The sequence below is a fragment of the Macrotis lagotis genome, chromosome 6, assembly GCF_037893015.1.
Source record: "Macrotis lagotis isolate mMagLag1 chromosome 6, bilby.v1.9.chrom.fasta, whole genome shotgun sequence".
Taxonomy (NCBI): domain Eukaryota; kingdom Metazoa; phylum Chordata; class Mammalia; order Peramelemorphia; family Peramelidae; genus Macrotis; species Macrotis lagotis.
Window position 1 is genome coordinate 80,479,458 of NC_133663.1, and position 25,132 is coordinate 80,504,589.

At 35.3% G+C, this 25,132-nt stretch overlaps 1 protein-coding gene across 2 annotated transcripts in view; it reads left to right on the top strand.

Annotated features, from left to right (window-relative positions):
- The first annotated feature begins 13,221 nt into the window (after positions 1 to 13,221).
- Positions 13,222 to 25,132, top strand: part of PTH2R (parathyroid hormone 2 receptor) — a 156,907-nt gene continuing 144,996 nt past the window's right edge. The window contains exon 1 of one of the 2 annotated variants that reach the window (XM_074191487.1): positions 13,222 to 13,866. In XM_074191487.1, the coding sequence (XP_074047588.1) occupies positions 13,792 to 13,866 (75 nt within the window). In that variant the 5' untranslated portion in view covers positions 13,222 to 13,791. The remainder of the gene's footprint in view (positions 13,867 to 25,132) is intronic. The other variant, XM_074191486.1, reaches the window with a different exon arrangement.

The following is a 25,132-nucleotide window of genomic DNA, read 5'->3' on the forward strand; positions in this document are numbered from 1 at the left end:
AACAGGCATTCAGATCTTGGAGCCTACTCTCCAAATCATTAAAAATTTGTTGCTATAGATATATTGTTAACAATTTTGCTGTGATATTTTCTTAGACTTTATAAAACATATAAAGGGATTGCATATGGGGGGATTCATTTTAATTGAAGGAGATTTAATTTAAAAAAGAAAATTTTTATTTTACAAAATTTTTCAAATGGAGTCAATAAAAGTATTTACACATATAAACATTGCTAAAGACATGTACCTTCAATTGTCAAAAAACATATTTTAATGGAAATTCTAATTGAATGGTTCTGATTTTTTGGTTTAGTTAATAAAATTAGTCTTTTATAAAATAATGAAGATTTGAAGTCTAGATAAACATTTGACCGGTTTTATTCAATTCAAAAAAGATCTCTCAAGTGTTTACTATGTATAAGGCCCTGTGATAGAGCTGATAGATCTTGGGGACACAAAAAAAAAAAATGGCACAACATAGTTTTTGCCCTGAAGCAGTTTCTATTATATATGAATTTATAGTTTATTTCTCTTTTCTAATATTCACAAAATTTTACATATAAATGTATGTATGTTTATATATGTGTGGGTTTTCTTTTCATTTTTATTTATAAATAAAACAAGTATTTCTATAGCATAGCATAATAAAAAATCATTGTACATGAAACCACAAGTTGATTATGTCCAGCTTGTTATTCCTTTTAAATATGTTTATATAAATTTCTTTTTTCTTTCTCCTCTTTTCCCCTCCCCCAATCCTACCCTAGAGATGGCTAATTTAGACACTCAGAAACACACACATACACACATGTTTGCATGCATGTGCACATGTGTGTGTGGTATAAAATCGTTCTACATATACTTCTATTTATTAGTTCTTTTTCTAAATACAAATAGCATCTTCCTTCATACATTCTTTGTAACTAGTTTGGGTATTTATTATAATAGCCAAAATGACTTATTCACTCAAAATTGTATTTAAAACAATATTTCTGCTACTTATGCAATGTTCTCTTGGTCTGCGTCATTTTGCTTTTCATTATTCCTGGCAAGTCTACCCCTGTTTTTCTAAAATTATAGAGTTCATTATTTCTTATTATTTTTATGTACAAGGTTAAATCAAGAGTTACAATATTAATCATACATTTGAGTAATTATTAGAATTATATGTTATAGATGTTATTAAAATGGGAGAGAGAATAAGATTTCTGCCTATCTATACACAAATATTCCAAGAAATTGTATTTAAAAGAGGGGAAAATAGCCTGATAACAACAAACCATATGTTCAGTGATTGAATAATAGAAGGATAAGTTGCCAAATTAATGTAAAAATATTATTATGTCATTAAAAATAAAGATAATTATTATGGTTGATAAAGATCTTGTCTTAGACTCAAGAAAATCTGTTTAGGTGACCCTGGGTAAACCACTTCTCTTCTTAGTGTACCAGGTAAATTTCCAAGTCTATATCCATTGCAGAGCAGTAGCTTCTGAATTGGAACTGGAAGTCCCCCTTCATTCTAGTCCCTTCCTTCTAGTTATCATCTCCAATTTTTCCTATAAGTTGCTTTTCTTTATTCCCCAACTCTTAGTATACTACTTGGAACATAGTAGGTGCTTAATAAATAAATACTTTTTTGATTGAGTTGCTAACTTACAAAACTTAAGTAATTATACATCTGGTCAAAGAATAAATAAGAAGTATAAAGAATGCCAAGAAAGCATAGAAAAAGCTCATATGAAGTATATAAAATAAGGAATGATAATATGCACATTGGATGAGAACAAGTTTAAAAAATTATGGAAGCCAAAATACCCCAAAGCTCAAAAACAAACAAAATCAAAAAACAGCTTGTAGAAGCAAGCAGAACATTTTTATTCCTCTTTCCTAAATTTAATATAGAGTACAAAATCCAAGCTACAAATAATTCAAGATTTGTTTGCTGGATGGCTTCATTTTCAAAACTTTGCTTATTTAAACAATGATTTTGTTGCTATTAGAATTACCAAATATAAAACCAATGCAATATAGTAAATAAATTCATACTCAACAAGGGGGAGGAAAAAATTAGGTCAAGTTTCCAAAATTTTGAGAATAAGTCCAAAATAGAAATTAGATGATAGCTAACTACTAGAGGCAGCTGGTGTGGCAATGGAGAGAGCACTAAACTTGGTGTCAGAAACATCTGAGTTCCAATTTGGCCTCAGATATTAACTATTGTGTGATCCTGTGAAAGTCATTTAGCATCTGCTTGGCTTAGTTTTCTTAACTGAAAAATGGAGATAATAACAGAATCTACCTTAAAGGGTTGTGATGAAGATAAAATTAAATAGTACTCAAGTCCTTTTTTCTATCATGTCTACCTTTCAGTGACTCCATTTGGGCTTTTCTTGACAAAGATATAGAATTGCTTGCCCCTCCCTTCTTCAGCTAATTTTATAGGTGAGGAATTGAGGCAAACAGGGTTAATTGACTTGCCTAGAGTCACACAGCTAGTGTCTGAGGTCAGATTTGAACTCAAGATAAGGACTATTCCTGACTTCAGACCCAGCTCTCTTATCACTATGGCTCCATCCAGGTGCCCAGCAAATGGTAGGTACTCAATAAATGCTTAAGCTCTTCTTCTCCTCCTTCCTCTTTCCTTCGAGGTCAATATCTGAACTGTTTTGCCTTCTTCCACCTCAATATGTATATTCACAAACAGCATGAGGTCATACCTGATAACCCTCAATAAAGAAAATTGCATTGCTAAAGAAATGGCCTTATCAACATGGGACAATCTGCAGTTTAAAAAAATGTCAAAGACAGCTAGGTGGCACTGAGGATAGAGCATTGGCCCTAGAGTCAGGAGCACCTGAGTTCAAATCTGACCTCGGACACTTAATATTTTCTTGGGTAAGTCACTTATCTCCACTGCATTGTAAAATTAAAATATAAAGTCTTGTTATTAGGGGGCTAAAAATATGTATTTAGGTGTTTGAGTCAAAAGGATTAATTATCACAAAATAACAGCTTGGCAGGTTCCTAAGAAGGGAGGCACATACAAGCTCTAGAATGGGTCTATGAAGATGATAGTGTTTGTTCTTCATTCTTGAGGAAAATCATCACCTCAGGGAGGTGATGGTGTGACAAGCACATGAACTGGATTTGAATGAGGGGGAACTGTGCTAAGTCACTGACCTCACTTTCTTCTTCAGTGTCATCTGGGTCCAGGGACCAGATATGATGGAGATGGAGCAAAGGGCAAGCAGGAGGATATATTCGAAATAAAGCTAAGAGGCTAATAAATGGGGTGTTCAAACAAGGTGTTGAGCTTATTGTCCTAAACCTGTCCTAATATTTGGAGCCATTCATATAGCCCTTTTTCTTCTGAACAAGGATTTACTGTAATCAACTTTCTTCTTTTTGCAAAGATTTCTCTCATAGGAAAAAAAAAGGTCTGACAATAGATGTCTAAACCTAGATTATTATTCCATTGTTTGTCATGCGTTGGTGGTTGACGATAATTGTAAAGAGAGCTTGAAGGGTAAAATAGATCATGTCATGTTCCAATTTGTGGTTTATCTAAACACACACACACACACACACATACACACACACACACACACACACACACACACACACACACAAATAGCCAGGAAAGAGATTTGCATTCTCACTGTACATTCTTCCTCCCTGTTGCATTTTTCTACTTTCATATTTCAAACACCATAAGCATTTAATCCTTTCATTTGATTTTTAGTCCTCTCTAATTTTTATAAATGCTCATATAAAGCTCTTTTTTCCAGTTTCTAATTATTTCTTTTACTTCCACCCTTTAGGACCAAGTCCACTTCTATATGACAACTCATCAAATACTTGAAGGTAACTATCATATTCCTTTCTCTTAAATTTTCTCAAGGTTCAACATACTCGTATTTTTATGTAATAATCAAATGATGAGGGTTAGACTACTATTATTACAATTCTCCCTATGTACTCTGGTTTGTCAATTTGCTTCCTTAAAATGTGCTTCCTATACTATACATAGTTTTCTAATTTGACATGACTAGAGTAGTAATCTATGAATATCCCTTTCATTCTAGAAAAACAAAGCTTTTGGAGTCAGAATAGTAGGATCCAGTAATGATTTTTGATAACAGTTTGACTTTGAACAAGTCATTAAGTTCTCTGAGTGTAATGTTACTGATCTGTAAATTAATGAAATAAAATTAGATCTAATTAAGCTCCCTCCCATATCTGGATTGAATGATCTTAAACTTCTGCAGTCTTGGAAATGCAGCATAAGTTCATTCATTATTTTTGTCACACTATTGATATACATTTATTTTGTAGTTCACTATAACTTCCAGGTCACAAAAACATGGAGTTAGAAAGTAGAGAAGATATCATTTAATTCAATATATACCTAGGAAAGAATTACTTTTAAAAACATTCCTGACAAATAATTAACCCAACCTCTTATTTGGAAAACTGCTGTAAGTAGAAAGTCAAAAACCATCTAAACTCTTCAATTATACATTTACACAGATCAAATTTTTAGAAAATTTTTACTTTGAGTGTAAGTATATACATCCTCATATACTTTGCCATTGTCATTATCATTTGAACATTTTAACTATAATGGAATTATGCAATACCATACTCTCTATCAATGCAAAAATTTGTGATATAAGACCAGAAACAATTATATGGTACACATTATTAAGACAAGTCAATTTATTGACTGAATAATTTTTTTTAGGTCTTTGCAAGGCAAATGGGGTTAAGTGGCTTGCCCAAGGCCACACAGCTAGGTAATTAGTAAGTGTCTCAGACCGGATTTGAACCCAGGTACTCCTGACTCCAGGGCTGGTGCTTTATCCACTGCGCCACCTAGCCGCCCCTGAATAATTTTTTTTAGGTTTTTTTTTTGGCAAGGCAAATGGGGTTAAGTGGCTTTGAATAATTTTTTAAATGATTGTTTTCTGCTATTTGTTATGAAACAATCACCAATTTATTTAATGATAATATTTTATTCATGTTCTATTTTAAATTATATTTAATCCTTAAACAAATATGTATTTACATATTTATCCAAATAATTAACTATCTTATTTTTGTCTTTATGAGCATTATATTTGGAATATTTTAACTGATAAATTGTATTCCTCAGAGATGTTAACACTATTATTTTCTGGCACTACTATTATTTAAACATTAATTGGAATAAAGACTAAGAAAGGCATATTTCCTAGCCACCATTTCATCAGACACCTTACTGACCAGACAAGAGATCATAACCTGGAGATCTTAACCCTTTATGCTTTAGACTTTGGATTTTGCAGTCCTGCTGCTCTAATTTGAGAATGCCCATACCAGGACCTCTACTTCAACAGATTTCACTTCCTAACAGACTTATCCATACTTCACTTCAATCTCTACTCCCTAGATATTTTCTTGATAAATATACTAATCTGCCTTTCCATATATTTCCTCCACCCTCCAGTTTTGGAAATTTGATCAAATCAACTCTGCCATCTTTCCTCAAGGTGCTTTATCAAACCATTACCAGACAATTCACTCATCATCCCTATAAAGTGTCCTCTCCTAAACCCAACTCCCCTATTTGCATAGTGTCTCCATTAGAATATAAGATCCTCAAAGGGAGAGAATATTTTTGCTTTTATATTTGCATACCAGTACTTGAGGCAGCTAGGTGATAAAGTGGATAGAACACTGACTTTGGAATCAGGAAGACAGGAGTTTAATCTGGTCTCAGATATGTGACTCTTACTAGCTGTGACTCTTAACCCTGATGGCCTCACATCCAGGGTCATCTCTAGTCATTCTAATTCATCTCTGGCCAGTGGACCTAGATGGTTCTGGAGAACAAAGTAAGGATGGTGACTTAGCACAGCATCCCCTCACTCAAATCCAGTTCACTTACTTGTCATGACATCACCTCCCTGATTTCATGATCTTTTTCAAGAACAAAGTACAAACATCATCATCACCCAGTGTTTGGCATACAGTAAATGATTAATAAATAACTTATATCTATTCAGGGTTAAAATTTGTGAATTATCTGCACAAATATAATAATTGGACCTCTGGGAGTAGAGAGTCAAATTTTGCCTCTGACATATATACTAGTTGTATGACTCCTGAGTAAGTTACTTTGGATGTTAGGTATGCACTGATTAAGGGAGTTCCCTTTACTTCTTAGCATTTTCTCATTACCAATGAATAAATGAATGAAGAGTTTATCTAAAGTAAGACATTGTAATGGGGTGATGAATCACATGGAAAGTTTCAGTTGCAAATGAGTTGAAAAAGTTCTATGATGTTTAAAACACATAGAAGAGTCTGTTCTTTAACAACATTTCCACTGATAAAAATCTCAGTGCTTGATGTTGAACCATTTGACAATGCCAAGAATACTGGTGGCAGTGACTCATTCCTGGGACTTCAGCGGCAATGGTTATAGCACTGTCAGAGCAGCTACCAGGTTGCTGTTTCTCCAAGGATGACTTGCCATGCAAAGATGAGGAGCAATACATTCCAGCCAGAGGGAATAGCATGAAGAAAGATCCAAAGGCAGGACAATCCAGAGCATAGTTCAGAATCACTAAATTACCAGTTTAACTATAGCTTTTGACTCTTGCAGAACACAAGTGGAACCTTACTCTGCCTTTTAAATATCTTATTTCTTTTGGATAAAATATTCCCACTCAGAATTGGATGCCAGCACTCATGCCATCAAGACTTGTGATCAAATTTGTTTCATATTAAGATCTCTGTTTCAACCTGCTTGTAGCCTATGTTTGATTTCCTTGAGTTTGTCTATATGACTTTATCTTTCCTCTTGTTGGTTTATTGTCTTGGATTTTGTCTACCTGTGAATTTGAGAGTCAGCACTATAGATACTTCCTTGGTCTTTTTCAGTTAAAACTAACAAAACAAAGGGTACCCTTTTAATCCCTTTAGAAGGCCCTCTAGCTAGCCTTATAAGGTCTTCTAAGACTCTTCTTCTGTTGGAATATGTCTCTACCTCCTCCCCTTCTCTTTTCTGGATTCCCTCTGCCTCTTTATCACCTTCACCCCCACATCATCCCTAGTTGAGGGCCATACCCTTCTTTGGTTGGAAAAGCCAGCGATGACAGGATAGGGTATTTAAGTCATAAAATCCTGCCCATTCATTGAGGGATCTGACTCTCTGACTTGACCCCTTCATCCTAATTTAATTCTCAATGTAGAAAAATATCATTAAATATGTTTGTTAACTTGAAGGGGGGGGGTCTCGGTTGATTAGATGTGTAATTTCATTTCCAAAAGTGAACTGGAGAGTATAAGACTTACCATATTTCCTCATCAATAAGATGCACTTTTTTTTTTTCAAAAAATTTGGAGTCTAAGGTCTTTGGAATCTAAGATTTTTTTACTTGCATTTCCTGATTATTCATTTTTGTTGTCTTTGCACTCATTGTTTCACATTTGTTACCTGCATATTAGGTTATATTTTGCCACATTCTGCCCAGAAATGGCCTGGATTTTCATACAATGCTGAATTCAAGTTCAAAGTGATCTAGTCTGCAAAAGTGAATGGAAATCCTGCTGCTGAATATCAATTTGGTCCTCCTCCAACTGTAATCAACTGAAAAAAATGAACAAAATAACTTCTTCAGTGGCCTATTCTATTCTTCAAATATGTGGTCAGTATCTATGGAGTGCAAGTTACTATGGGATGGTAGAAAGATGATAAGACAATTTCTGTTTCAGCTTTATTACCATCATTTACTTAAGAAAGTTAGGGTCTAAAAAACAAGTTGAATATCAGCTTTAACTCCAGTGTTACTGTTTTGGTTTGTTCATTTATTTTTTCTATATTCTCCCCCATCCCCAAGTTTCCCAAGAACCCCAAGGTTAACCAATACTGAGTGGTATTTACTTATCTGTCTACATGTTGCATGTCCCAGTGTCTGTAATGTTAATTCCTTAAGGACAAGGACTATCCAATCTGTTTCTTCCTCTCTGCAACCTATAGCCCAATATAAATCCCTATCCACAGTAGATGCTTAATAAATATTTGTTCAATAGACTAAAGTAGGGATTCTTCTGGAGGTTCAAAATGTCAGTGTACTGATCTCAATTTTTTAAATTCTAAAAAGTAAAAAAAAAAAGAATTTCTAAATGACTCCTTTACTTGCAATGTAGTATCAGTCCTAAAGTCCAGCTAGAAAGGACTTGATTACCTTTTGGTGACAGATAGAGCAATGTCTTCTGTGAATATGATTTAGATGTGAAATGGTATTTGGGAAAAGATAAATAAATATGTTTCTGAAACTAAAGTTCTTACAACAAAGCAGGCAAAAAGTGGGGCAAAATGGTAGGTGTTTTAGACAAAGACATTAATGAAGTGAGGTGAACACCAAGGAGGTGTAAGGTATTCAAAGAGCAGGAGTATCAAGACTTTTGTCTCTTTTCTGAGCTTTTCCAAGGGTTTGCCTTTATCAAAGATAACCTTCCCTCCTCTGCCCAAAGCATTAAATGAAGCTTAGATACATGTCTTTTATCTGGTTGGCATTAAGGTACTAATCTTTCATTGTCATTTCTCAGTATAGAGAGATTTCAAGGGAGTGAATGTCAACCCTACTTCCTTGAAGCAATCTCCTTAAAAAGAATATAAAGTGGATAAGAACCATGATTTTGCTTTGTTTAATCAAGGAGGTATTTTTAACTGTTAATAGCCAAAGCCCATGGAAAAATACTTGGACAACAATTATTTGGTAGTTTAACAAAAAGTAATTATGAGGAAGAATCAGCAACTCTTAAAATCCATTTAGGATTAATGGAAAGAAACAGTAAATGTAAGACTCTCTTCTAGATGTATAGAAAATTGTGAGGTAAATTGTTTGACTTCCGTAGGCAGGTCACCACTTTCCTTCTCTTCGTTTTGTTTTTTTTTTTTTTAGTTTTTTAAATTGTTTACTGAGAAAATCCTTAAATGCTATCATAGATTCCCCAAGGCCTATTTCCTTTGGATATATCTTTTAATTTATTGTTGAAAAATCATTGAACTAAGTGGTTTTGAAGAGCATGAACTTTTTCTCTATTGCTTTCATCTTTAGACCACTTTCCTTCTCTTCTGCCCATTCCTATCTTTAAACATTTTGCTTGAAACTTCTCTCTCCCAGTCCCAGCCCCAGCCCCCAGTTCTTAAACCTGTATTGGAGCTAGCTGATCTTACCTTCATTGATTGTTAATTTTTTAATGGGAGCATTTACACCTTGGAAATTAGCAAAGTGAAAATCAAAGTCTAATTTAATATTTTGGTGTCTTTCTAGATTTAAGAAAGTGAGAGATAATGCCAATAATTTATATTAAATTAAAAGCTTTAGAGCAAGAATTTTTTTGGAGTCCATTGTTTATGAGCATACTTCTGTCCAGTGCTCTCCCCCCATAAAATTTGAGCTCTCAAAATGTTCTGACTACATAGATTAAAATGACTACTTATACAAATACAACTATTTAAATATAAAAATGTTATATTTTAGTTGAAGGGTCCTACAAGAACAGGATTTGACCCATAGACTTTGTTTTCTGAACACCGAATCTCTGTTCTCTAGTGCACAATTCTATTCTTTCAGGCCTAGGGAAAGCACCATGTTTTATATAAAACTTCCTCATCCCAAAATTAAAAGTTCTTTTCCTTCAGCCTGAGAGTATCTTCTATTTTGAATCTTTTAACCTTACCCAGTGCTTTCAGTAAAAGGGACTACCTTTTGCAAACATATCATTTTATCTTTAAAATAACTCTGGGAGATAGGATGACCGCTGATGCACCTTCTAATTTAAACATTTTATAAAATATCCCAGAGAAGGGCAATGCATTAAATCATTTATACTTCAGTGTAAAATAATTTTTCCCTTTAAGTTGAGAGACTTGCCAAGGGTCATACAGCTAATAGGTATTTGAAGCTGCATTTAAACTCAATCTTCCTGACTCCATGCCCAATGCTTTATCCATTTTACCACCTACCTGCTGTGTCATGTGGCCAGTCCATATTTTTTCCCTCAATATGTTTCCTTGATGATATTCTTTACACATCTTTTTTAAAATAAATTGTATGTTTCTCATACCCACTATGTACCCCTCCATTGCCCTTTGAACAATAACTCAACTTTCATCATAAAAATGCCAAGATACTTGCCTCAGATGCCCATTTTGCTTCCTACCAATAAATAAGACTTGGGTAATTTCTGCTATTCTTAGAATTTTTTCATCTACAAATATTTTCCATCTATACATGGTAACAATCTCATTTTCCATCTTCCATTCAGCAATTTTAAGATTTGAAAAAATAACATCTTAACAGAGCTTTGGTAAAGAAAGTTTCTCCAGCAGTTCTGAAGAAATACTAAAGAAAATCAGATACTGACAATATAACCTAACCCTTGAGGATGAACACTTGGTTAATAGTAATAGGTACACTTCAAAGAGCTTTAGGAATATTCTCCCAATTTATCCTCACAACAATCTTGAAAAAATAATGTGCATGATCAATATAGAGAAACATGGAAAGGTTTATATGAACTCAAGCAAAGTGAAGTAAACAGCCAAGAATACAATATCCACAATGACTACAACTATGTAAATGGAAATTAAAATCTCTCACCAAAAAAAAAAGAAACAATCAAGGGTAAGTGTAAAAAAATTGAAAATATTAAGTAGAACTTGAATGATACTGCCAACCCACCTCCTGACGGAGATGGAAGGTCCACAAGGATTATAATTACATATTCAGATTTTTTCATTGTAATTATCAGATATACATTTTTTCATTTTAAAATACTCTTTTTCATATGAGCTGGCAAGGGGGAAATTATGGGAAATATCTATGATGACATAAGAAACAGAAGACAGAAATAAAAGTTACTTTTAAAAACTATATTAAGACTGTTGTGAAACTCTGCATATCTCCTCTCCATCCCATGTCATCCCTTCTATTAGGTTCTTTCCCCTTTTGTTCCCTCTCCTTTTTTCTCTTGTCCCTGTCATCTTTCCTCATTTCTCACTTTCTTCTCTTTTCTTCTGCTCTCTCATGTTAATATATGAAAAATATATGGCATTTTTCTTTTACTTTTTTAGAAAACCAACAAATAATTAGAATAGGAAGGGATCTTAATAATCATATCATCTAAACCCCCAGTTTTACAATGAGAAAACTAAAGTTCCAAGAGGACTAATATTTTTCATCTTGGCTTCCCTCTGCCCCTAATTTTCAAAGGTTTGAATATTTTTGTGGTTGTTGCATCCTTAAAATTTTAACTGTGAAGGATGGATTTGTAGCACTCTGAGACTCAAAGCAAAGAGCATAATTTTATCTGCTAGTAGGAGTATTTGTAGGAATCTTTTCTAGACCTGGCAGGATATAATTCATAATAAGTGAATATAAGTGAACATGTAGATAATTATAAAGGTCAACAGTTTTACCATGATTATTGCCTTATGATGGATCAGGATGCTGGTGGATTCCTGATCTCCTTTGTCATATCTTATTTCTGTCCATTTTTTGAAAGTTCTATGTTTATCTAAGGGTTCACATCCATTCCTTCTTTTGCCCATCTCTGTTGGACCACCAGGTTGGTGAAATTACCATCAGCATATCCGGTACATTAGAACTATTAAACATTAAATAATTGCCCTCAAGTTTAGGAGTGCTCAAGAAGGAGTATGATAAAGACATGGAAGTTAAGTTTCCAGTGTTGTGGAACATGAAGAAATCTATTTCCCAAACTATTGCTATGTCAGTGTTTGTCCTTCATTTTTGAAGAAGATCATGACAACAGAGATGTGATATCATGACAAGCAGTGAATTAGATTTTAGTGAGAGGGTGCTGTGCCAGGTCACCAGCCTCACTCTCTCCTCCAGAGTCATCTGGGTCCAGTGGCTGAATGTGAATCACGACAACTCTAGATGGCCCTGGATGTGAGGCAATCGGGATTAAGTGACTTGCCCAAGGTCACACAGCTAGTAAGAGTCAAGTGTCTGAGGCTTAATTCTGATTGCAAAAAAGAAAAGAGCAGATAATTGGTAGTGCTCCATTGTATGGAGAATATAGAGCTAAGTTTAGATACCATAGGAGCAATTTAATTTAACTTAATCTAAGTAATTAGGCACTCTAGAAACAAACATTTTTATATCTCTAAATCAAATTCAAATTAATTTATAGAAAGAATGTAAGACAAACATTTTGAATGAAAACAAGCTTGTCATTTCTGATAGAATTAAGGTCATATAGTTAACATTTGCAGGCACTGAGATGGAGCCAATTCAATTCAAAGAACATTTAGTAAACTTTACCACAGAAATGTGGCCTCAAATAGATTTTTTAAAAAAAAAAAGGAAGAAAATTTTAAAGTGACTGCCTTTAAGAAACTTAAACCTGTCTGACTGGATACAGTATATACATTAAATACAACGGATGTTTAAACTACAAATAAAAAGCACCCCATTTTTTTGGTCAGAGCTAGAGAAGCCCAACAGACAAAAACCTAATGAACTATGAAACTTTAAACCAAACTTCATCATTCACAAATTTTCAGTTTGACAACCTGTCAGGATTCTCTGCAGTCAGAGGACCAGTCAGTGATTTGATGATAAATCTAGTGTAGTATCCAGTAACTAGTAACTGGGTAAACTGTTTGCTCCAAGTACAGGGAATGATCAGAATTAAGTACCCCCCCCCAAAGAGTATTGCAGTATGTTAGATACAGGAAAACCATTTTTTAAAAAAAATATTTCAAACTCAGCAGCTAGTCTTTGACGTGTCTACAGTTATTTTGGCTCACCTCCTGATTTGTGGTCCTTAGAAGTGAGGATTTGCTTTCTTGACCATAGAATTGCTCTCATCTTCCAGAAAGTGAATCTTTTATTTATACTGCATTCCTCTATGGAGACTTCTCAAATAAAGCAAAAAGGGATTGCAATCTGCTTCATTGGAGGGATGTGTACTCACACGAATGAAATCAAGGCTAATTAGACAGAATAGGGAAAGGTGAATAGAAGAGACTATTATAATCAAACAGCCCTAGTCCATCAGTTTTTAATCCCAACTGAGCTGTTACTCCAAGAGAAAAGGGTGTGTGGTCATTCAGGAACTTTTTAGACCAATCACTGAGAAGGCAGGGTGATATTAAAAAAAAAGCAGAGCTGACTCCCGGGTGCGGACGAGTGAGTTGTCTGGCACCATTGGGGGGAGGGGGTCTGCTGACTGGGTTTCTTTGTGAACTCGAAGAGGGCAAGGGCACTTGAGAGCACGTGTGGGGCTGCCAGTCTCCAAGAGCCCACCGGCTATCCTCAGAGCTCTGCAACCACCTCTTCCCGCCCTCCCCCTCTTTCCACCCACCCAGCCTGTCTTCTCCAGGGTGCTCCCTTTTCCAGGCAGCAGCAAAAGCAGAGCCTGAGGCTGTTTGCTTATTTGTAAACCCAGAGTATGCCATTTCTCGGAAGATGAGAGACCCAGCAAGGAGCGACTGGCTCTGCTGGAGTCTGGGTCCAAAGAGCGCCGAGCGGCCAGCGAGTCAGGGCAGCCCAGGAGGCGGCGTGCCTCTGCCCACAGTCTGAACGAACTTGGGCACCAGCTGCCCTGACCCTCGTGGCAAGAGAACTGGGGGGCTGGCGGCGCTCCCCGGGGGGAGCCCCCAACTTTGACGAGAGCCGAAAAAGTTGCCAGCACCTGGGACAGCGGCGAAGCGGCTACCTCTCGCGTCTCTGGTGAGCTCTCCACCTCTAGCTGTTAGCCATGGTCAAGCCGGGGGCACTGCCCTATGTCTGGGGATGGCTGGCTCTCAGCAACTGTCTCCTGACCCAAGGCCAGGTAAGATTGGCGCTCCTGCCCAGGGAATCCCATTCTACCCATAAGATGGCACGGGTTCTAACCAGGGGATTCCCCCCATCTCTGACTCCCACAGGTGGTCTGGAAGCGTGAAACTTTTGCCAGAGTAGTAGGGAGTTGGGATCTGAATCGGTCTGAATAGCCCTGTGTTAGTGCTTGTCGTGGTCACTGCCTGGCAGCAGTCCTGGGCAATACAGAAGGAGATCGGTATAGATGAGGGAGTTAATAAATATTCACGCTTCTTAGGCAACTCCAGTACCAGAGAGAACTGTTCCAAAGAGCTCATGCATGAGTGATCCTTCCAGACCCGAGGTCACTTCGAGTTTAGGAACTCTAAGAGTGTAGCTATTTTTAAAAAATCTTATTTTTTAATGGAAATGTTTAACATAGTTATAAATGTAAAATTTATATTAGATAACTCTGTCTAGGGCGGGAGGGGGAGAGAATGGAGGAAAGGAGAAAAATATGAAACTCAAAACCTTACAAAAGAAAATGATTATTGAAAACTATCTTTACATGTAGTTCGGGAAATACATAAATAAATCTTTTAAAATCTTAATTTTTTCTCCTCTTTTTCAAATAGGATCTCTCTAAAACTGAGGGAGACTAGCTAGGAAAGACCAATTTTATTTTATTATTTTAAATTATTTATTAAATTAAATATACATTATTTTTTATTGCATAACAGATGTTATATAAAATTCAGGGCTTTTGCTAAAGATTAAACAGAGCACAAAGGTCAATTTAAGGAATTTCTTTGTTATGTCCTAGTGTAACCATGCATATTTGGAGACCAGTTATACTACAGAATCAGGTGGCTAAGACAAAATGACAAGTTTAAACTCAGAGCTTTGTGGATGAGTGAGATTTATGTGCTGGAGAATGCTAATGAAGTGGGAACTACAGTAATGGTAAATTAATGCTCCATTATTTGCCTTTCCCCTCCTTGAAACAGTAGAGGGCGCTCCTTTACTTTCCTATGTAATGTCTTCACTCACGTTTCCTATTTTGAGACAACAATTCCTAATTCTTAATACACACACACACACACACACACACACACACACACACACACACACAAACACACACACAAACATATATATGTATAGTCAGTTGTAACTAGCCAAGCTTGATAATATTAAGTTCACTAATCTTAGATGACTAATGTCCATTTTCAAAAACTCAATAATTCTAGAACAATTATAGTCCATTAAAGTAGTTGTCATCTTTATAACCTAATTACTCAAGAACTGAAGGGAGATTTAAAAAAACAATAAGAACATCTTGAAGTTTTTTGATGGTAAAGGGTATAAGCACTATGTCTTAAACCTTTAATGCTTTAAATGAAAATCAAACCAGTTGCCTCTCAGATATTTGTTCATAAGCATAGTTGGAAATGTTAAATGGTGAGAAAAATTAGATTTTATGTAGGCATGTTGCATGTTGCCTGTTGATGAGTGGACTTTGATAGCAGGTATTTACCCAGAAAGTAGAACGGGAAAGAATCTGGTTTTGGAAACTGTTAAAAATCATCTCTTTTCCTAATGTGACTCTCATTCTTTCCTTTGGAATATTATCTCACCTGTAGGATTCATTTACTTGTTTATAAGGCAATTAACTACAAGTAAGCATTGTTAAAAATGCTAAGTACACTTACATATCTTTCTAAAGTGATAGATAAGGAGATATTCTTTCCTCTAGTGAATAAAGCAATAGTTGCTCAATTTGACTGTTCTGCATTAAAAACTGAATCCTGCTTTCAGATTATAAAAAAATGTAGGGAACTGAATTTTAATGCAAGGAATCATTTAAATGTTATTTGTGTTTTCAGAATAACTAGTTCAAACTAGTAACCATTCAAGGTTTGAGTTAAGAATGGTAACATATGAATATATGGATAATTGAACCAAGGATTTTTCCTTCAGAAAATAAAATAATTTCTAAATAGAAATCTGGGATAGTTAAGTGGTGTAATGAACAAAACAATGGGTTTGGAGTCAGGCAAATTCATCTTCATGACTTCAAATTTGATCTCTGACACTTATTAGCAATGTGACCTTGGCCAAGTCACAACTTTGTTTGCCTCAATTCCTCATTTGTAAAATGGCCTTGAAAAGGAAATGGTGCACCACTCCAGTATGGATAAAAAAGATTGTGGCATGACTGAAAAACAACAACAGATACTAAATGAAAAGACCATGTAGAATTCTTATCTGAAAAACAAAAATGTTTCTAGAAAATAGAAACATCAATAAGCTGAAAGTCAGGAGACTTGGATTCTAGTCTCAGCTTTGCTATTAAATTGTCTACTTACTTGGTCAATTTTCTTTAGGTCTCTGAACCTTGGTTTTCTTATATGTAAATTGAGAAGACCTCCATTAATCTACTGATTTACTGAAAGTCTTTCACCATGTGACTGATTAGATTTGATATCACTAATATAAAAAAAGACAATGAGTTCCAAGAAATATAACTGGCAATAAGACTTACCCTGAAGATGTTGAGAACCCTTGAACAGACAATATCTTATCTTGAGAAGGGAAGCATTTCTGAGGATGTTAAACTAGGAAGGAGATGTTTTTTATAAAATTGAACTTAAAAGTATATATATACAATTGATCCACCCTGACTTCTACCTAGCCTACAAGGACAATTGTAGTTAACATTCTAAAGGTGTGTTTATCTTTGTTCTTTTTCTGATGCTATCTCTGATTTTATTTATTTATCTTTTTATAAGGAATTTATGTCCAGAAAGGGGAGAGTGGAGAAGGAAGAAAGAGAGATCCCTGATAGCTAGAGCTAATTGTTGGCAATCCATTTAATCCCCCAAACCAAGACAGCATCAAGATGGAAGAGAGCCAGGGGATACAAGGCTAGCTTGCCATTTCTTGTCTTGCACAGAGAGTACACCAACCCCCTGGCTATTTCTCAATTTATTAAGGATAAAAAAGAAGATTTTTTAAGTTAATGGTCATAGAGAACAGGGATTGAAATACAGTCTAGTCTTATTTTCCAGTACAAAACTTGAATTAGTTTAGCTAACAAAAGGTCATAGAATTGCTTTGCTTCTTTTTCTTTTTTAAGTCTTTTAAATGGCTCATAATGATAGTTTCCTGTATCTGTCTTTTTCTTTCTGATATCTAATTGTCACTATCATTTTTTTTGAGAAAAAGTAGATTTTTAAAGGAAAAAAAATTACAAAATGTTCTATCTGTAGTAGTTTTTTTTAATTTCCACTTTTTTTGGTTTTTACAGAAATTATGAGCTCCTTAGGAACTCAACCTTCTTTTAAAATATTTTATCCCTAGCACTAAGCATACGGCCCATCTAATAGAAGAGAATTAATAAATGGTTAACTTACCCATCAGTACCTATAAGTTTCTTGAGGATAACAACTGTCTTCTCAACTGGAATTCATAGCATGGAAAGATTAAGAGAGGAAGTTATGTATTGCTTGTCCAGGAACACTATATAAGAGAGCCTAATATTTAAAAAAAAAAACCCTTTTCTGTCTCACTAAGATGCAACACTTGGAGGGTTAAACAATCAGCACAATTATTGAATTATTGACTATTATTATATATCATATATTGTTGATTTTTTATGATTCCTAATAGAAAGTAAATCAATTTGTCCTTCTATCTTCTCCCAGTCAACTTTTCAATTTACTGTGTCTGTGTAGTATCATCATTTTATAAACATCACTCTTTAGTGGAAAGAATACTGGATTTTAAGTAAGAGGTCTACAATCCATCACTTCATAGCTGAAGGTCAGTAATCATTAATTTATTTAAGAGCAGAGTTAACAAATCTATGTCCCACTGTGACCCACAATATTCTCATTAAAATGCAATTGAGAAATATTTAACAAAATAATAGGACACAGGCAATATTAATATGTGATTTTTCTAAGTCAGTTTGTGATCCACAGGGACCTTTATAGAAAATTTTGGTATCTTATTTTTCTTTGATTTTGACATCACTGCCTTGGAGCATCAATGAGATGAGATCACTTGTACAACTAGCCTAGAGAAAGAACAGAAAGAACTGAATCTAGCAGACCTAAGGCCAAATCCAAAAAGGAACAGATAGAACTAATCCAATAATAACCCTTGGAAATTTTGAGCTTCACTATTCATTTGCCACCTACTATTATTCCTGTGGATTCTTCTATTTCTCTCCCTCTCTGTACTAATAAAAACTGACAATTTGGGAGAAATACCCAGTCCTTTCCTTCATTCTCTCATTTCCTCATTTCTATCCTCTTCTATTTCATTTCTTCTCATCTATATCCCATTCTACCCAGCATATCTCTTCCACTTTGCCCTCTAAAATTTATACTCCTTTTCATATACGGCATATACTCACCTTCATCTTGAAATTCTGACTCCCACACTCCTATTTATTAGCCTTCATTGAGATCCATCTTGACTATCCTCCAGAGCACTGGCTGTGCCTTCTTTCAGACCCTCCTCCTGCAGGCTCTTATCCTGAAAAGAATCAGATTTCTTATTCTCCACTATCCCTTCCAGGTTCTCTTTATTTTCTATAATCAGCAATCTGTCCTTCTTTTAAATTTACTCAATCAAAAAGTTCTACCCAACTTAAATTTATAAATTATAAATCATTCTCCTTTCTCAATGAGTCCAATATCTGAATTACCACCTTTCTCTGTTCCTCAATTTCTGCTCTTATATTCAGTGATGTTAATTTCCAAATATAAACTCCCTCAAATTCTGAGGCCATTAATTCAATCTGATTGAAATTTCCTTCTTCTATAATCTCCATCCAGTAGTTAACCATTTCAATTCTCCTACCCTCTCCTCTATTCTTGTTTCCCATCTAAAACCACTCCCCTTGCCATTGAGGCTATTCCTTTCTCTAGCCTCTCTCTCCAGATAACCTTATCAGAGCCCATTGACTTTTTGTTGTTGTTGTTGTTGCTTTTTTAGGTTTTTGCAAGGCAAAAGGGGATACATGGCTTGCCTAAGGCCACACAGCTAGGCAATTATTAAGTGTCTGAGACCAGATTTGAACCCAGGTACTCCTGACTCCAAGGCTGGTGCTTTATCCACTACTCCACCTAGCCGCCCCCACCCATTGACTTTTAATAATATCTCTATGTAGATGATTCACAGATATAGGGTGATATACATCTATATTTGTTTCCTTCTTTCCTTCCTCTCTCTCCTTTCCTCTTCCCACATGTCTAAGCAGTTATCAAGTCTTGACTTTTCTGCCCTCACAACATTCTCTCATTCAACTCCCTCCTCTCTACCAACATAACTCACCCTTCATTTTTGCTTCCATCAATTCTTACCTATATGATTGAAATATCTTCATTATTGGTCTCCCTGTTTCAATTATCTCTTACTGCAATGTATCCTACATATTGCCGCCAAAATTGTTTTCCTTACAGGCAGATGTGATTATCTTCAATCAACTCCAAGTGACTTCTTCTTGCCTCTAGGATATATAACTAGACCAATGGGGTTCCCAAGGATAGCCTCTTCATATCAAAACCACACTCCTTTAGATTTGCTCCCTCCTCCAATTCGCTCTCACACTAACAAATCTAATGTCTCAGAGATAGACTACTACCATATGGTTACATTCAAACTCTATCCTACAGCTAATCCTAATGAGGTGAAATATACTTCCCTGAGTCACCACTCTAACTCTGGAATTCCCATTTAATGTGTTTTCTGTCTACACAATCAGCTACTCACAAGGCAAGGGCTCCACAGCATATATACTGTTTATATGACCAGCCATTGTTTATAACATCTTAAATATAATCATTATCTTACTAACAAAACAAAAGAAATGCAATAATAAAACTAATAAAGCAAAATATATTTACACTATTTACTATAAATATTAATAAAATACTTTAATAAAAACATAAATAATAAAATAAACCATTATTATTCAGTTATATTTGATTCTGTGCAACCCCATTTAGGGTTTTCTTGACAAAAAAACACTAGAGTGATCCAGATCATTTTCCAGATGAGGCAAACAGGGTTCAATAATTTGCCCAAGATCACACTGCTAGTAAGTATGTAAGGTCCAATTTGGACTCGGTAAAATAAGTCTTCCTACTCCAGGTCCATCATTATGACTACCACGCTTCCTAGGTGCCTGTAATAAATACTCATGTATACTCAGATCATAGTCTTCTACTCATTAACTATGGTGAATAGCGGGCACTCACCTATAGGAGTCTGAAATGGAAACATATGAGGAAGGAAAATGCCTGTGCTTAGGTCAATCAAAACTTGACTACACATTTTAATGTTATTGGTGCATTCAGGAATATCTTCCCCAAAGAATCTGTTTCTCTGCTCACTATTTGATTATCAATCTTCATGGTTCCTCACCTGGAGGAAATTGTCTTCTTTTCTCTACTTGAACATAGCCTTGATAAGCTCATTTCAATTAACCATTACTCTTAAAAGAGATTTAGAAAGTGTTAACCATTCATGTAAATAAAAGTTCTCTTTAAGTCAGACAATTGCCAGACTCATTCAGTTAGCTTTGGGCTAAATATTTAGAAAAACCCAGATAATCACTTATCTGCATCCTGAACTGTCCAGTAACAACATAGTTCTGATTCATCCTTGAAGCCAGTTCCAGGAAGATGGTGGTTGTTGTTGCTTCAGTTGCTGCTATTTGTTCTTCATTCTCAAAAGAGAACCTTGACATCAAGGAGGTGATACCATGTCATGCAAGTGAATTGAAGTAAGGCAGGGCTGTGCAAAGTCACCAGTTTCATTTTCTCATCTGGAAACATCTGGATCCAGTGACCACATATAATCTCAGAATGCCTGAAGATGAACCACTACCAAAAATCTGCAGTAACTGTATATTCTTTTCTAGTTTTTGTTCAGGAATCAGAGGTGATAGCAGAGAACAAAAAACCTTTATGAGAATGTTCACTTTTCTCCAACTCTAGGTGGTGAAGAAGGACAGAAGCCATCACTGGAATTAATTTTCAGTGATGCCAGTTCTCAGTCCAATCCTAAATCACTAATCTGAAGTGGTGCCTTAGCTAATATCTTCAGGCTGCCAGAATTTCAATGCAGTACCTTTTTATCCCCCTTCTCTTTTCTTTAACTCTTCTTAGGCACATCTTCCTCTCTTACTACTTTTTTTTCATGACAATTCTTGCCTGTGTGGTTTTTTAATTGAAATCCACCTGACTCTCAATGACTCACCTTTTACTAAAAATTCAAATCTTCAAATTTCTCCTATCAAGATGACAATCTTTTTGAAATCATACCTCAGTCTCCAAATATTTATATGATTTTCCATTTTTACCCTCTCAAGTTGTAAAACATTTATATGCAAATTAGCTGACATACCCACATTCTTTCCAGTCCTGAAATTCTCAACAGAGTAGCTACTCTCTTTGGTACCCTTAATACTGTGCTTCTCATTTTCACACTTTTCTTGTATTTAATAAATAGAAGACCTTTATCTATCACTTACTAACATTAATATTCGTATCTTATGGATGGAAATCTTGCTAGCAGATCTGCATTCTCAAAACTATACAGTAGATCATTTTTTATATCTTTGTGGGTAGATAGGAAATAAAGTTCTTTTCCTAATCATCTTAGATGTCAAAAAGTTCATTAATAAGAGTGGGAAAATGCCATACCTTTTGATAATTAATAACAATCTCTTCCTTTGTACACTTTTCTTGCCCTTTTCTTTATTAACTGTTCCTTATGAAAATGACCTTAAATATCAACAGTTCTTTTTAGCTTTCAAGACCAACACAACCTGGCCCTAACCTATCCTTGTGGTCTCACTGAAAGTTAGCCCCGCTGCATGTTGAGTTGCAACTCAGCAGATATTTTCTCTGTTCCTTACTCACAGACTTATACTCCATCTCCAGTATATATATCTTTGTGTGGAATGTTCCCCATACTTGGAAAGTGTTTACTCCATACTTCTGTTTTATGGTGGTCCCTGTCTTCCTTATATAAAGCAGTTCAAGTCCTATGAAATTTTTCCTGATCCCTCACAACCACTAATGTCCTACATTTTAAATTATTTTTATTTAACTATTTTATAGACATTTATTTACTTTACATTTATATTGTAGATATTTTATATGTATTGTCTCTCATTAGAATGTGACCTCTTTGCAGTTAGTAATTGTTTCATTCTTTCCTCTTATATCCCTAGTACTGAGCATTTTAACCATTACAGTGTTGTACAGTCACTTCAGTTGTCTGAATTTGGGACCCCATTTGGCATTTTCTTGGCAAAGTCACTGGAATGGTTTGCTCTTTCCTTCTCCAGCTCATTTTACAGATGAGGAAAACTGGCAGAGCCAAAATGGTAGAGAAAAACTAGGAAACTTCCAGAGTTTTCTTCAGTTTCTCTCTGAAACCATTTTTTTATTTTTATTTTTTGCAAGGTAATGGGGTTAAGTGGCTTGCCCAAGGCCACACAGCTAGGTAATTATTAAGTGTCTGAGTCTAGATTTGAACTCCAGGGCCTATACTCTATCCACTGTGCCACCTAGCTGCCCCTGAAACAATTTTAAATGAAACATCTAAACATATCCACAAAAAAAGACAGAGTAAAACAACTTTTCAGCTCCAATATCATGAAAGGACTTCAGAAAAGGTCTGCTTCACATGGGTAAGAGAGGTGTGCAGTACAGAATAGGCAGGGTAACTAGGAAATCAGTAGAAGGCTCTTAGCCAAAGCTCAGTTCAGTAACCAAGGCACCTGGGTCCTTGCTTAGGGCAGCAGTGAGGGTTGCAGCCCCAGTGTGGAAGCCATACTGTGAGTCCTAAAACAATGGTATAATAGGCAGGATTGGATCAGATTGCCCAAACACAGGGATCTAGTTTGGACCACTTGACATCTCACTGCAAAAAGTCACTAGACCCTTGGTCCCCAACACAAAAGAAATCTGGAGGCCAAGCCCCTTATGTCCCAGGGATAGAGCTCAACTTTTAAAGTGAGCAAAAAAAGCCCAAAATACTTCAACCAGAAAGCTACTCAGGTTACAGAGAAGATCAAAATACCATCTCAGAAGGGGCACTCGGTAATAAAATAAATGCCTACATGTTAAGCCTCAAAGAGGATAATAGATATATCTCAAATCCAAAAAGTGCTTTCAGAAGAGCTCAAAAAGGATTTTGAAAACCAAATAAGAAAGCTAGAAAAAATGGGGAAAAGAAATGAGTCATGTTAGAGAATTAAGGAAAATTTGGAAAAGGAAACAAAAAATTGACTGAAGAAAACAACATCTTTAGAAGGAGAACTGACAAAAGGAAAAAAGAAAACCATTCAAAAGTAATTGTTGGGGCAGCTAGGTGGCACAGTGAATACAACACTAGCCCTGGAGTCAGGAGGACTTGAGTTCAAATCTGACCTCAGACAATAATTACCTAGCTGTGTGGCCTTGGGCAAATACCAAAAAATAAAAAAGGAATTGTCCAAGTAGAAAAGGAAATATAAAAACTACCTGAAGAAAATAAATCCTTAAAATTAGAATTAGGCAAATGGAAATTAATGATTCTATGAGACATTAAGTATCCATCAGAAACAACCAAAAGACTGAAAAAATAGAAGAAAATATAAAGTACCTCTTGGGAAAAATGACCAAACTGAAAAATTGATCCAGAAGAGATAATTTACAAATTATCTGTCTACCTGAAAGTCTTGATCAAAAAAAAAAGAGCCTGGACAATATCTTTTTAGGAAATTACAAAGGAAAGCTTCCTTAATATTCTAGAACAAGCAGGTAAAATGGTCTTTCAAAGAATCTACTGATCACCTCCAAAAAAGAGATCCAAAATAAAAACTCCAAGAATATTGTGACCAAATTTCAGAATTATCAGTTAAAAGAGAAAATACTTCTAACACCCAGGAAGAAACAATTCAAATTCCTAGAAGCCAGTAAACATAATGAAAACCTTATCAGCTTCAACATTAAAGAATCAGAGGGCTTGGAATATGATATTCTGGAGGACAAAGGAACATGGAGTACAACCAAGAATAAATTACTTTGCAAAATTCAACATATTTTTTCAGGGGAAAAAGCTGGAAATTCAGTAACATAGGAAACTTTCAGACTTACTGATAAAAAAGACCTGAATAGATGAGGAAACTGAGACAAACAGGGTTAAATGGCTTGCACAGAGTTACACAGCTAGTAAGTGCATGAGGGCAAATTTGAATTCAGGTTGATGAATTTAAGTCCATTCCTGACTGGAAGCCCAGCACTCTATCTACTAAGCCACTTAACTGCCCTCCCCAGCACAAAGACGATACTTGATACTTGCTAACTGATTGATTGAAAGTGATTACATTGAATATGGAATAAAGAACTGGATTTAAAATCAAAAAGACTTGGGTTTGAATCCAGACATTTATTAGCTGAATGACCCACAGAAATACACTTTATCTTCTCATTTTTTTCATCTGTAAATGAGGAAAATTGGAGCAGACTTTTAAAGAGGGGTTCATATAATGATCAAATAGCTCAATCCAGAGAGAACACTTTGAAGAACCTATTTAATGTCATTATATAAGCTAAATAAATGTGAACTGTGATTAAAAAACTATAAATATATGGATTTTAAACAGCTAACTAAATTGAGTGCAGTTTACTCAAAAAGATGTGGCTTGGATTTACAGAAGTCCTTCTATTGTCCCCTATTTCCTAATGAAAACAGTTAGTAAAGTGGTGAGAAATTTTTGCAAACAATTATAAGATTCTTGTAAAGAAAAGAAAAGAAATCCAGAAAAAAATAACAATAGACCCTATCAAGCACTTTCTGGTCTGTTGATTAAGGACAGCCCTGGCTTCATGTATATGAGAGCATTCAGGTTCTAATTTAAATGATATTGCAACTAGCTAAGTTGCCATTTCTCTTTCTTTTTTTTTTAGGTTTTTTCAAGGCAAATGGGGTTCAGTGGCTTACCCAAGGCCACACAGCTAGGTAATTATTAAGTGTCTGAGACCAGATTTGAACCCAGGTACTCCTGACTCCAAGGCCGGTGCTTTATCCACTACGCCACCTAGCCACCCCAGTTGCCATTTTTCTACAAAAGAACACAATTAGAATACTAATACCCTCAAGCAGACACTCTTTGCTCTACTTCTCCAAGCTGCTGCTATAACCCACAACTGGGGGCATCTAGCTTTAATTTTTTTCTATTTACTTTTCATTAGACCTATTAAGAACAATAACAAAAACCAGTGAGTAACAAC